Source organism: Dermochelys coriacea, chromosome 8, assembly GCF_009764565.3.
Source record: "Dermochelys coriacea isolate rDerCor1 chromosome 8, rDerCor1.pri.v4, whole genome shotgun sequence".
In the NCBI taxonomy this organism is placed as follows: Eukaryota; Metazoa; Chordata; order Testudines; family Dermochelyidae; genus Dermochelys; species Dermochelys coriacea.
Genome location: NC_050075.1, coordinates 30,948,539 through 30,961,268, shown reverse-complemented (window position 1 = coordinate 30,961,268; position 12,730 = coordinate 30,948,539). Strand labels below are relative to the sequence as shown.

Here is a 12,730-nt window from a genome sequence, read left to right as displayed (position 1 = left end):
CCTTCCTCTTTTTATGTCTGCAGTCCCTCTCTCACTCCACAAGCTACTATTGCCTCTTTGTGACTCAGACCTCTAGCCAAGTTACTCCACACATTTTCCCCTTCTGGGATTGGAAAGCCTTTCCTTGCTAGCAGTCCTAGCCAATCTTCCCATTTACTGTCTCAGAGTGCCACTCAGTGACTGGCAGGGGAATCCAGACCTGCCCTCAGGTTCCAGTTCAGGGACCCTGTAGTCAGCAGTCAAGGTTTGGTCCCTTCTAGACCTTACTGACTTCACTTAAGCCCTTTCCTGCCATTTGCTACTGCCCACTGTCAGGGATTTACCAGCCTCCTAACTCCCAGAGGAACACTGTGGGCTGGCTGTCCCTGTAGCCTCCAAACACTCCTCCCTTCTTCCAGGGTGTCATTGCAGACTTTCCCCACAAGCCCCTTGTGTTGCAAATTCCCTACCTTCATAGTCTCAAACCAGCTCCTTCCTTCTCAGCTGGGCTTCCTCACTCAATCAGGGGATTGCTCAGCCATCTGATTCCCCTCAGCTGTGGGCTGTTGGATTAATGAGCTCTCTTCTCAGTCTGCATTAACCCTCTCAGGGCAAGTGTGGGATGAATACCCCTCATGCACTGGGACTGCTGGGAGGATGCTCTGTTTGTATTTGACTGAGGGGTAAGCTTTATTCACACATGGCTGATGTCCATCTCCCTCTCACTTCAAAAACCAACCCTTCAGTTGCACACAGATGAGGGGAAAAAATTGGCATGTCAGCAGGTGAGGGTTCTAGAAACAGAGGCACAATTGCCAATCCCAACCCTTTGGGTCCAGACTTGAAGAATGTTTGCCTTTATCTCAGTTTCCACAAATTCATGTTACATATCTGAAGTGGATCATCTTATATCCAACATTAGCCAATGTGACTGAGATTCAGCAACCTGAGTATGGATTTATGCCTCCTCACTTTACTGTGCTCTGAAATACAATTTTGCCTGTTCTCCTGCTTCTGATATCACAGCAAAAACTTGGTTCCCTGGAAACCTGAGCAGACATGCAGATCCCTTGTCATCTGGTGCACTTCTAGCCAATTGCCACCCCCAAAAAAGGAACAGTCTGCCACATTTTCTTTGCTATCCTAGTCTTATCTAACAGTCTTATCTAATATCAAGAGATAGCCATGTTAGTCTGTATCCACAAAAACAACAAGGAGTCTGGTGGCACCTTAAAGACTAACTAATTTATTTGGGCATAAGCTTTCATGGGTAAAAAACCCACTTCTTCAGATGCCTGGAGTGAAAATTACAGATGCAGGCATTATATATGACACATGAAGAGAAGGGAGTTTCCTCACAAGTAGAGAACCAGTGCTGACAGGGCCAATTTGATCAGGGTGGATGTAGTCCACTCCCAGTATTTGAACCCATTGTTCTCATTGAACCCATTGAACACTAGTTCTCCACTTGTGAGGTAACTCCCTTCTCTTCATGTGTCAGTATATAATGCCTGCATCTGTAATTTTCACTCCATGCATCTGAAGAAGTGGGTTTTTTACCCACGAAAGCTTATGCTCAAATAAATCTGTTAGTCTTATATAACAGACTTATCTATCTTATGATGAGATAACTGGCTCTTTGGATGAGGGGAAAATCAGTGGACGTGTTATTCCTTGACTTTAGCAAAGCTTTTGATACGATCTCCCACAGTATTCTTCCTAGCAAGTTAAAGAAATATGGGCTGGACGAATGGACTATAAGGTGGATAGAAAGCTGGCTAGATCATTGGGCTCAACAGGTAGTGATCAATGGCTCCGTGGCAGCCGGTATCAAGCGGAGTGCCCCAAGGGTCAGTCCTCAGGCGGGTGTTGTTAAATATCTTTATAAATGATCTGGAGGATGTTGTGGATTGCACCCTCAGCAAGTTTGCAGATGACACTAAACTGGGAGAAATGGTAGATACACTGGACGACAAGGGTAGGATACAGAGGAACCTAGACAAATTAGAGGATTGGTCCAAAAGAAATCTGATGAGGTTCAACAAGGACAAGTGCAGAGTCCTGAACTTAGGATGGAAGAATCCCAGGCACTGCTACAGACCAGGGACCAAGCAGCTTGGCAGCAGTTCTGCAGAAAAGGACCTACGGGTTACACTGGACGAGAAGCTTGGTATGAGTCAACAATGTGCCCTTGTTGACAAGAAGGCAAACAGCATTTTGGGTTGTATAAGTAGGAACATTGCCAGCAGATCGAGGAACGTGATCATTCCCCTCTATTTGCCATTGATGAGGCCTCCTCTGGAGTACTGTGTCCAGTTTTGGGCCCCACACTACAAGAAGGATGTGGAAAAATTAGAAAGCATCAGCAGAGGGCAACAAAAATAATTAGGGGGCTGGAGCACATGACTTATGAGGAGAGGCTGAGGGAACTGGGATTATTTAGTCTGGAGAAGAGAAGAATGAGGGGGGATTTGATAGCTGTTTTCAACTATCTGAAAGGGGGTTCCAAAGAGGATGGATCTAGACTGTTCTCAGTGCTACCAGATAACAGAACAAGGAGTAATGGTCTCAGGTTGCAGTGGGGGAGGTTTAGGTTGGATATTAGAAGAAACTTTTTCACTAGGAAGGTGGTGAAACACTGGAATGGGTTACCTAAGGAGGTGGTGGAATCTCCTTCCTTAGAGGTTTTTAAGGCCTGGCTTGACAAAGCCCTGGCTGGGATGATTTAGTTGGGGATTGGTCCTGCTTTGAGCAGGAGGTTGGACTAGATGACTTCCTGAGGTCCCTTCCAACTCCAATATTCTATGATTCTAACACCTCACACAAATAATACAAACCTATGGCTGAACAGTATGTCACTAGCTACCTACAATCAGTGCTTAATTTGTAATGAAAGAGGTGCTGGGGCTCAAGCATTTCTTTTACTTTTATAACTGACATGGCAAGCCCAGAGATGCCAGGGCTATGAACTGCTAAGCCCTGGCACAAGTTAAGCATTGCATTCAATAAAACCACAGCCACCTCACAGGGTCAGAATGACAGCACATACACCAAGGTATCTGGAATGTTTTGAGTAAAGAAACCGAACAAAACAAGAAATCTGTACTCCTCTCATTTCTAAGAGCCTCACCTTGGGTTGCACATTACTTAAACCTCATTAGATGACACCACAACCTTCATTTCCCCATACTGACTACATTATCATTCCAGAATGGACAAAAACAAATGTGTAGTCTCCATTCTATTCCCTTCCAGCCTCAGAGAGGTTCTGCAGGATCAATGGAAATTCTTTTGAATAAATTCCCTCAATAAGAGTTCAAAGGCAAGGCCAATATGGGCATCACCCTTATCTATAGGCCTCCAGACAGAAAGGTTTCAAAGATAAATGGAATGGGATGCAGTCATCCTGGAAAACTTCATAGTTTATACTAACACCTCTTTTGTCTCAATGGCCTCAAATTTCTTATCTACTCTTTCCACCTCAGGACACAGTGAGGTGTCTGGTCATAACTTGGACCTTACCTCCAGAATGGGTGTCTGGTTAGAGAACATGGCAAATATCTTCCCATCTCTCAATTCCTAATCAGTCCATTTCTTGCAGGTTTAAGTCAGAATTTACCCTGTCTCCCTGTAAATTCCTTCTTCAGAAGCCCAAACCCATTTCAATTCCAAAACATCCTTAGAGTACCTTAACAAGAAGCAAAAAAGCAAGATTAAATGAGACACTGCCCCTCACTCACTCATCTCTGCTACTTACTTAGTCTCATTTGAAAGACCCTGCTACTTTTGTTTCTATCATGTCTCTTTGGTTTAACAGCATGTGATAGATCAAGGAGGAGGGAAGGGGAAGAAAGCAGGTTAGCAGCAGGGATGAACCATGTGAGCTTAGGCAAGTTGTGAGCTAAAAGAGATGGATGGAAAGAATTCTTAAAAGCCTCCATAAGCCTTAGCTATGGAGGAGGGTAAAAGGTGCAGCTACTTTCACTAAAGCCACCATAAAGTCTAGCTTTGCAGAACTTCTATGGGTCTTCAGTTGTCCATTAACCAGGAAAGCATTTATGGAAACCCACCACCTAGTAGCATCTTTAGAGGGAAGTGAGTTTTACCCGCTTCACATAGATGATAGACATCTTATCAAAAAAGAAGGGGCATACTTTTGATGGCTTATACTGCTGGTATTTTAGTATTCTTGGGACAACTTATGTGAATGCTGATCCTGTCTTTTCCTGTCAATCTTATGAAATAAGATATAATCCACAGTTTTATTACATCAGGTTACTTTTCATCAATATTATAAAAAAACTCTTTCATTGATAAAGCATTTTGATGAAAAAGCATACTATCTACTCAAGAACACAAAGTGGCAGGGGGCTCTAGACTGGGAGACCACCTGGATTACATTCCCAGATCTCCCATTCACCTGTTGTGTTAAGACTAGTCAATTCATTTCTGTGCCTCAATTTCCCCATCTGTAAAACAAGGTTATTCATACTTGCCATGCTTTGCAGGGTACTCTGAGATGTACAGATGAGAAGCCTAAGTCCAACTCATTATCATGGTAGTGCAATGGTCACTTATTAAGATGGTAACCACATACAATTAATGCAATTGCATGACATTCCAGTATTCCAACATTATACCCAATTACTGAATAAGTTAATTAGCAAGTATTACACTACCTCCCCTTAGTCATACCAAATATACACACACCATGTTTCAGAGCAGACATTTTCATCTCTTTTTTAAAGTTGGACATAATACTGCTCTATAGCATTCTGCTAGTTGATTGCCTGATAGGTCAAATTGGATTAAAACCAGGGCCATAAAGCTTGATGAAGCATTTCTATAACAATGGGTTTAATGCAATTTGACCCACAGGAAATCATGCATAGCCAATGCTGCATAGTGTTTATGCAATGTTCTATTATGCTATTCCTGATAAGGTTATTTATGCCTACGTGTGCATAAACAAACAAACCAAGTCTTTGCAAATTGTCATTAGGGAAAAGCAGCAATACAACAGCTGTTTCACTGTATAAAGCACTTGTCTGCCTTATTTAAACAAATATATGTACAGTACACTTATCCTCTGCTCCCAAATGCCAGTGAAGTACCTTCACATACTTTAAATAAGCAGGTAGTGGTCTGTGCCATTCTCACCTTCCCGTACCTTATGTTGCTAGTATTTCCTTTCTATTATTCACACTCACGCTCAATTTGTCTTAGTCAAACTGCAACAATTTGTTTCTTTAAACTAATCTGGGGTGTAGTTCAAATGATAACGGGCTCACTGTAGCCTTAATTTGCAGCAGGAAATGAATTGGAGATAAACTTTCAAGTATGAAATAGCTACCTCTTCTCAAAAAATTCTTCCATTATCTTCACCCTATTCTACTGAAGTTGTGTGTTACTGCCCTGATGTGCGCTGTATGTAACAGTAATCAACTAATTTTCTCTGAGCTGTACTGATGTGTTGCCCCTCACTCATCCTCCACCACCCAAGTCTCAAGATTGTAGTTTACTCATTTGGTTTTTATAGTAGGCCAAGTTGTGGAATGCCTTGCATGCAATGCAAATAATCCTATTGACTTTAATTAGATGACTCATGAGTATTGCAAACATGATTAGCAGTATAAGCTGCCATAACTCCATCATTCACCTCTCTCATGTGCTTCTTCAATTCCAAGCCCTGTCATGAGGCCAGATAACAGATTTAAGGAGAGCCAACAACTTTATCTGGAAAAGGTGATACTTAACAGGTGTTAAGTTTCTTTTTAGGCAATGAAGGATTTTCTGTCATTTTCAGAGATAACCCTAGTTATTTGGGTTGATACAAGACAGAACTAAAGGAAAGCTAACACATTATTATTGTATCATCTGTAATTTAATTGCCTAGACATTCATTTTGTCAAACTGACACTTAACATTTTATTCTTATACTAAAAGTAGAAAAATTTCAACTGAACAATTTCAACCATAATAACTAACTACATATTTTTTAGCCTTATCAAAGTACTTTTCTTAAAAATGTCACTTGCCTTGGTTATTTTCTAAAGGAAACTTCAGCTAATGCACTTAGGGTGCTAAAATAATATAAAGTGTTCATGATGGTAAGTTGCTAGGAATTCTAATTCATTATGCAAAAAGTTACACAGCTAAATATTCAGAAGCCTTTGCTGGCAAGCCTAACAGAGAAATGTGATGATAGCCACAAACCTGAGCAACCATCTTGGAGCAACTGTAGACTGACTAACTTTAGAAACCCTTCCTACTGATAATACTTACATAAAATTTGTGTGTGCAGTTATATTTGTGGATAAATCAGTTCAGTAAAGATACAGCTTTTATACACAGACTAATATATTAATTGAACCAGAAACCTTTGCTGAAGAAAGCGTTGTTTATTTTATGTACTAAAAAGGATGTGTTATTTCAGATAGTGAACAGTGCTTGTGGCATTCAAATCGCTGCTATGGCAAATATTATAAAAATTCTTGTAGTCACATGCAACACTTAAAACCATAATGTGTGTTCAGTGACCACATGATTGGAAGCTGAAGCCAGACAAATTCAAATTAGAAACAAGGCACACATTTTTAATTGTAAAAACAATGAGGAGTCTTTGTGGCACCTTAGAGACTAACAGATTTATTTGGGCATAAGCTTTCGTGGGCTAGAACCCACATCATCAGATGCATGGAGTGGAAAATACAGGAACAGGTATAAATACATGAAAAGATGTGAATTGCCCTACCAAGTGTGAGGTCAGTCTAACGAGACAATTAAATTGACAGCAGAATACCAAGGGAGGAAAAATAACTTTTGAAGTGGTAATGAGGGTGGCCCATTTCAGACAGTTGACAAGAAGGTGTGAGTAACAGTAGGGGGAAATTAGGTTTAGGTTTTGTAATGACCCAACCCCTCCCAGTCTTTATTCAGGCCTAATAACAGTGATGGTGTCCAGTTTGCAAATTAATTCCAGTTCTGCAGTTTCACATTGGAGTCTGTTTCTGAAGTTTTTTTGTTGAAGAATTGCCACTTTTAAGTGGGTTCTAGCTCATGAAAGCTTATGTCCAAATACATTTGTTAGTCTCTAAGATGCCACAAGGACTCCTCATTGTTTTTGCTGATACAGACTAACACGGTTACCACTCTGAAACCTGTCATCATTTTTAGTGAGTGTGATTAACCTTTGGAACAAGCCACCAAGGTAAGTAGTGGATTCTCCATCTCTTGATTTCTTTAGATCAAGACTGGGTGCCTTTCTGAAAGATATGCTTCAGTCAAACACAAGTTGTTGGTGTCAATGTAAGGGTATGTGGGTGACATGCAGTAGCCACAGGCAGTTAAACTAGATGATCTAATGGTCTCTTCCATCCTTATAAGAATCTATTAATTATTAGCCTTTATTTACTCTGACTAGCATTACACAGAAAAAACTGAACATGCCCAGAATCACAGTGTTGTCTACAAAAAAAGCTCAACACACACTGAGCACTTAAATTGTTTTCTCATACACAAGTCATTTAAATTCTATATTCTAGCTAACCCAAGCAGTACACTCTGATTACCAAACATATGGACACTGAGACAACATCCTACAGAAATCCAGCTGTTACAGGGCAGATGATCAGCTTGCCAGAACACAGAAGTTCAAAATTAAAGTTACATGTTTCTGCTTTCCGTCCCCACCCCCTTACCACTGAAACAGAAAATCAAGTATCTTAGCCCCTCGGTTTTGCAATGGAAATTATCACCAGTACAGAATACTTAGATTTCACAATTTTACCACTTCTGTGCATGGAAATTAAACATGGAGAAATTATTTTGCTTTTATTATTTCCTCCAGGAAATTAAAAATCATTTTACACCATGTAACTATCAGCTCCTATGATGTGTACTGTGAAGTACTCTATTCTCTCCTGGGTTTGTCTTTTTTTATTTTAAAAAATCTTTATGGTGCTGCTTATATACGTATGCATCAGTGTGTATTTTAACAGTGACTTAAGGTTCCTTGCTATCAATAGCGGTCTACCCAAGGGAGCAAGAGAAATATTTTGTTACCAATTAGTGGAAGGTGCTCAAGGGACAAATTTGGAGTGCTTCTGTTCTGTTCTGTTCTGTTTATTATTGTGGTTTTCTTGAGTATAATTTAGCACAATTACAAAATTCTTTTAACTCCAGGACGCACGCCAGTCTCTATTTAATCAGAGAAACCACAGATGGAAGCGGTCATCCCTCCAGCCAACACAAGAACTTCATTCTTATTTATTAGCTCCTTTTCTAGTACCACTCTCAAAGCAAGTGAGGGGTTCTAGTCCTTCCCCAATAAACACATGCATTACTTTTCCTGACATGCAAATCTGTTTTCCCCTTTCAACTCCCTGTCATTCCTCAAGCAGCACCCAGTAAGTTCATCTTACTGCATGCTGACACCCTGAAAACCCTGACCTTAGTCATTTTGAAGATGTAGCATTTTCCTACTGTTTCTAGAGTGGCAGCCTGATTCTCCCACAGTGGCAAAGAATGAGATGAAAAATCTCAAGTAGGCAACACAAAGTTTTCCCTGCAAGCTCCCCTTTGGGTTTGTCTTAACATAGAATTTCTGTTTTTTTTCACAAGACACTGCAAGAAAATGGTAGGGAAGGGAGTTCATTGCACTGCAGCAAATACCTGCCCACATCCTGCTTGAAAACTAAGAGAAGGGGCAAAACCCAAATGGCAGTCTGCATACGTTACATACCCACACCGCTCCTCTCCTTGTCAGTCTTGCACCAGGGTGCCATTGCATGCGTCTCCTCCAGGTCCCAGAGGATGCCAGCCCCCAGAAAAGCCACTGAATGTGAGCAGCGTACTGCAGCAAGAGTGCGAGTGAGGCTCTTGGAAATCAAATCTGTTACCCAGTTTTAGTCACGGATGGCCTGGGAGGAAACTGGGGCTGACTAACGTGGCTGCTTCTTCTATGTGCACTTTGCTGCTGTTCGCAGAGGCTCCTGCTTCCTTCCTCTTTTCTAACTCTCTCCTAACTGAGTCAGTCATTGCCAAAAGGTCACGCCTATTGTGGGGGAGGGGTGACCTGAAGTGGGTGTCTTAGCAACAGGACAAGGACAGTAATATATGAACAGACAAGATGGAAAAGGAGTCATGCCAAACACTGCCTTTTACCACACATTTTTCAGCTCTGAACATGGTCCCATCTACAGTAGAAGGCTACTGTGCTCTATGACCTGATCATAACATTGCAGTTCTCAACACTGAACATTTGAATCTTGTAGTTCAAATCTCCATTTTTCCAACTGGTCCAACAAGATGCGACTTAATTGTGTAGGAACTTCCATGTTTTAGCCCTGTCCTGCAGAATAGTTTCATAGCATAGACATAGCAAGGGCAAAAATATGGCTGCAAACGAGGAGGATGAGGTTTGAAATCTTTCATGGAACATTTAGAGCAATAAGTAGTAAACAGTAATGCTAGTTGCTTAAAGTGCTCTAGTTCAAAATAGTGAAGAACTTTAATATTCCATTGTAATGTCACAAACCACAGCTCAAGAAAAACATGGATTTTTCCCACTTACAGACTGACCATACAGTCCATGCTCAAAACTCCAATGGACTTAACTAAATTTTGGGCATGTAAAGATCATATAATCTAGGTGTTCAAAGTTGAGTTGGAGAGCAAGATACAGATGACCTACGACATGAAGCTTCACCTTCACTTCTCTCTCTTAGCTGGTCTTACAAGGACAGAGGCTTAAAAGAATCCTTTAGATGGAGTTATGTTCCCAAGTTGTTTCAGTGGGATAAATTCACTTGGTACAAGATTTCTTTGCACCTGCTTTTTACCTTTAAACATTTCTAAAATATTCAGTAACTCTAATGCTGGTATGACATTCTGCACTGATAATCCTATGATTTCAATCTTCATTTCATTCATAGACCACATACGCAAGCACAGACACTGCCAATCCAAGCTTCAATTTACTGAAGACAGTGTGGAGCAACAACAAATCTTGAGTGTTAGCTTGCGAACATCAGTCCTGTCTGCCCACTTGAGTGTTTCAGTTCTGTTTGTTTTGTTGTTAATTCAAGCCCTATGTGGTGCAGGCTTATGAAAAAGGGTATTTTCAGAAGGGTGATGGAAGTTCCCAAGTGACCACTTGATTATTTTAAGTCAACTTGAGAAAGGTACCTTCTATCGTTAGTGCTAAAATGTCATTTGATATACAGAAATGGGAATTTACCCTAAAGGGGATTCTGAACCACTGAAATTCTCCCCTCACAAGAGCCAGTCTGTTATTCCCACCTCTGTAGTGAAATCTTTAGCCCTTTTTTTAAGATGTAGGCATTACTAGTGTGCAACTCACCATGCCCAATTTAGACTAATGGAGCAAGTTAATCCATTAGCTAACTCGCATTAGCTCGAATTTATACCAGTGATAAACATTTTCTTGATATGTCTCACTGAATTTGTTGTTATTCAGCCACCCCCTACCCTATTTTGTTGGACCTGTATGCCCAGGTATTCTTAATTTGACCCTTTACGTTGGTCCTCCCTGATAGGCTTTCTACAGTGTGACAAAAAGAAAAGGAGTACTTGTGGCACCTTAGAGACTAACAAATTTATTAGAGCAAAGATTTGTAAGCTACAGCTCACTTCATCGGATGCATTTGGTGGAAAAAACAGAGGGGAGATTGATATACACACACAGAGAACATGAAACAATGGGTTTATCATAAACACTGTAAGGAGAGTAATCACTTAAGATAAGCCATCACCAGCAGCGGGGGGGGGGGGGGGGGAAGGAGGAAAACCTTTCATGGTGACAAGCAAGGTAGGCTATTTCCAGCAGTTAACAAGAATATCTGAGGAACAGTGGGGGGTGGGGTGAGGTGGGGGGGAGAAATAACATGGGGAAATAGTTTTACTTTGTGTAATGACTCATCCATTCCCAGTCTCTATTCAAGCCTAAGTTAATTGTATCCAGTTTTCAAATTAATTCCAATTCAGCAGTCTCTCATTGGAGTCTGTTTTTGAAGCTTTTTTGTTGAAGGATAGCCACTCTTAGGTCTGTGATCGAGTGACCAGAGAGATTGAAGTGTTCTCCAACTGGTTTTTGAATGTTATAATTCTTGACATCTGATTTGTGTCCATTCATTCTTTTACGTAGAGACTGTCCAGTTTGACCAATGTACATGGCAGAGGGGCATTGCTGGCACATGATGGCATATATCACATTGGTAGATGTGCAGGTGAACGAGCCTCTGATAGTGTGGCTGATGTGATTATGCCCTATGATGGTGTCCCCTGAATAGATATGTGGACAGAGTTGGCAACGGGCTTTGTTGCAAGGATAGGTTCCTGGGTTAGTGGTTCTGTTGTGTAGTTTGTGGTTGCTGGTGAGTATTTGCTTCAGATTGGGGGGCTGTCTGTAAGCAAGGACTGGCCTGTCTCCCAAGATCTGTGAGAGTGATGGCTCGTCCTTCAGGATAGGTTGTAGATCCTTGATGATGCGTTGGAGAGGTTTTAGTTGGGGGCTGAAGGTGATGGCTAGTGGCGTTCTGTTATTTTCTTTGTTGGGCCTGTCCTGTAGTAGGTGACTTCTGGGTACTCTTCTGGCTCTGTCAATCTGTTTCTTCACTTCAGCAGGTGGGTATTGTAGTTGTAGGAATGCATGATAGAGATCTTGTAGGTGTTTGTCTCTGTCTGAGGGGTTGGAGCAAATGCGGTTATATCGTAGAGCTTGGCTGTAGACAATGGATCGTGTGGTATGATCTGGATGAAAGCTAGAGGCATGTAGGTAGGAATAGCGGTCAGTAGGTTTCCGATATAGGGTGGTGTTTATGTGACCATCAAATTATTAGCACTGTAGTGTACAGGAAGTGGATCTCTTGTGTGGACTGGTCCAGGCTGAGGTTGATGGTGGGATGGAAATTGTTGAAATCATGGTGGAATTCCTCAAGGGCTTCTTTTCCATGGGTCCAGATGATGAAGATGTCATCAATGTAGCGCAAGTAGAGTAGGGGCATTAGGAGACGAGAGCTGAGGAAGCGTTGTTCTAAGTCAGCCATAAAAATGTTGGCATACTGTGGGGCCATGCGGGTACCCATCGCAGTGCTGCTGATTTGAAGGTATACATTGTCCCCAAATGTGAAATAGTTATGGGTGAGGACAAAGTCACAAAGTTCAGCCACCAGGTTAGCCGTGACATTATTGGGGATACTGTTCCTGACGGCTTGTAGTCCATCTTTGTGTGGAATGTTGGTGTAGAGGGCTTCTACATCCATAGTGGCTAGGATGGTGTTTTTAGGAAGATCACCAATGGACTGTAGTTTCCTCAGGAAGTCAATGGTGTCTCAAAGATAGCTGGGAGCGCTGGTAACATAGGGCCTGAGGAGGGAGTCTACATAGCCAGACAATCCTGCTGTCAGGGTGCCAATGCCTGAGATGATGGGGCATCCAGGATTTCCAGGTTTATGGATCTTGGGTAGCAGATAGAATACCCCAGGTTGGGGTTCTAGGGGTGTGTCTGTGTGGATTTGTTCTTGTGCTTTTTCAGGGAGTTTCTTGAGCAAATGCTATAGTTTCTTTTGGTAACTCTGTGGGATCAGAGGGTAATGGCTTGTAGAAAGTGGTGTTGGAGAGCTGCCTAGTAGCCTCTTGTTCATACTCCGACCTATTCATGATGATGACAGCACCTCCTTTGTCAGCTTTTTTGATTATGCTGTCAGAGTTGTTTCTGAGGCTGTGGATG

The 12,730-nt window shown here is 41.6% G+C and overlaps 1 protein-coding gene across 3 annotated transcripts in view; it reads right to left on the bottom strand.

Moving 5' to 3' along the window:
• Positions 1-9,009, bottom strand: part of DOCK2 (dedicator of cytokinesis 2) — a 493,769-nt gene extending 484,760 nt beyond the window's left edge. The window contains exon 1 of one of the 3 annotated variants that reach the window (XM_038413725.2): positions 8,723-9,009. In XM_038413725.2, coding sequence (XP_038269653.1) covers positions 8,723-8,765 — 43 coding nt within the window. In that variant the 5' untranslated portion in view covers positions 8,766-9,009. Of the gene's footprint in view, positions 1-5,149; positions 5,409-8,722 lie in introns of those variants that run through there. The other 2 variants (XM_043491018.1, XM_043491017.1) reach the window with 2 other exon arrangements.
• Positions 9,010-12,730: the final 3,721 nt, after the last annotated feature.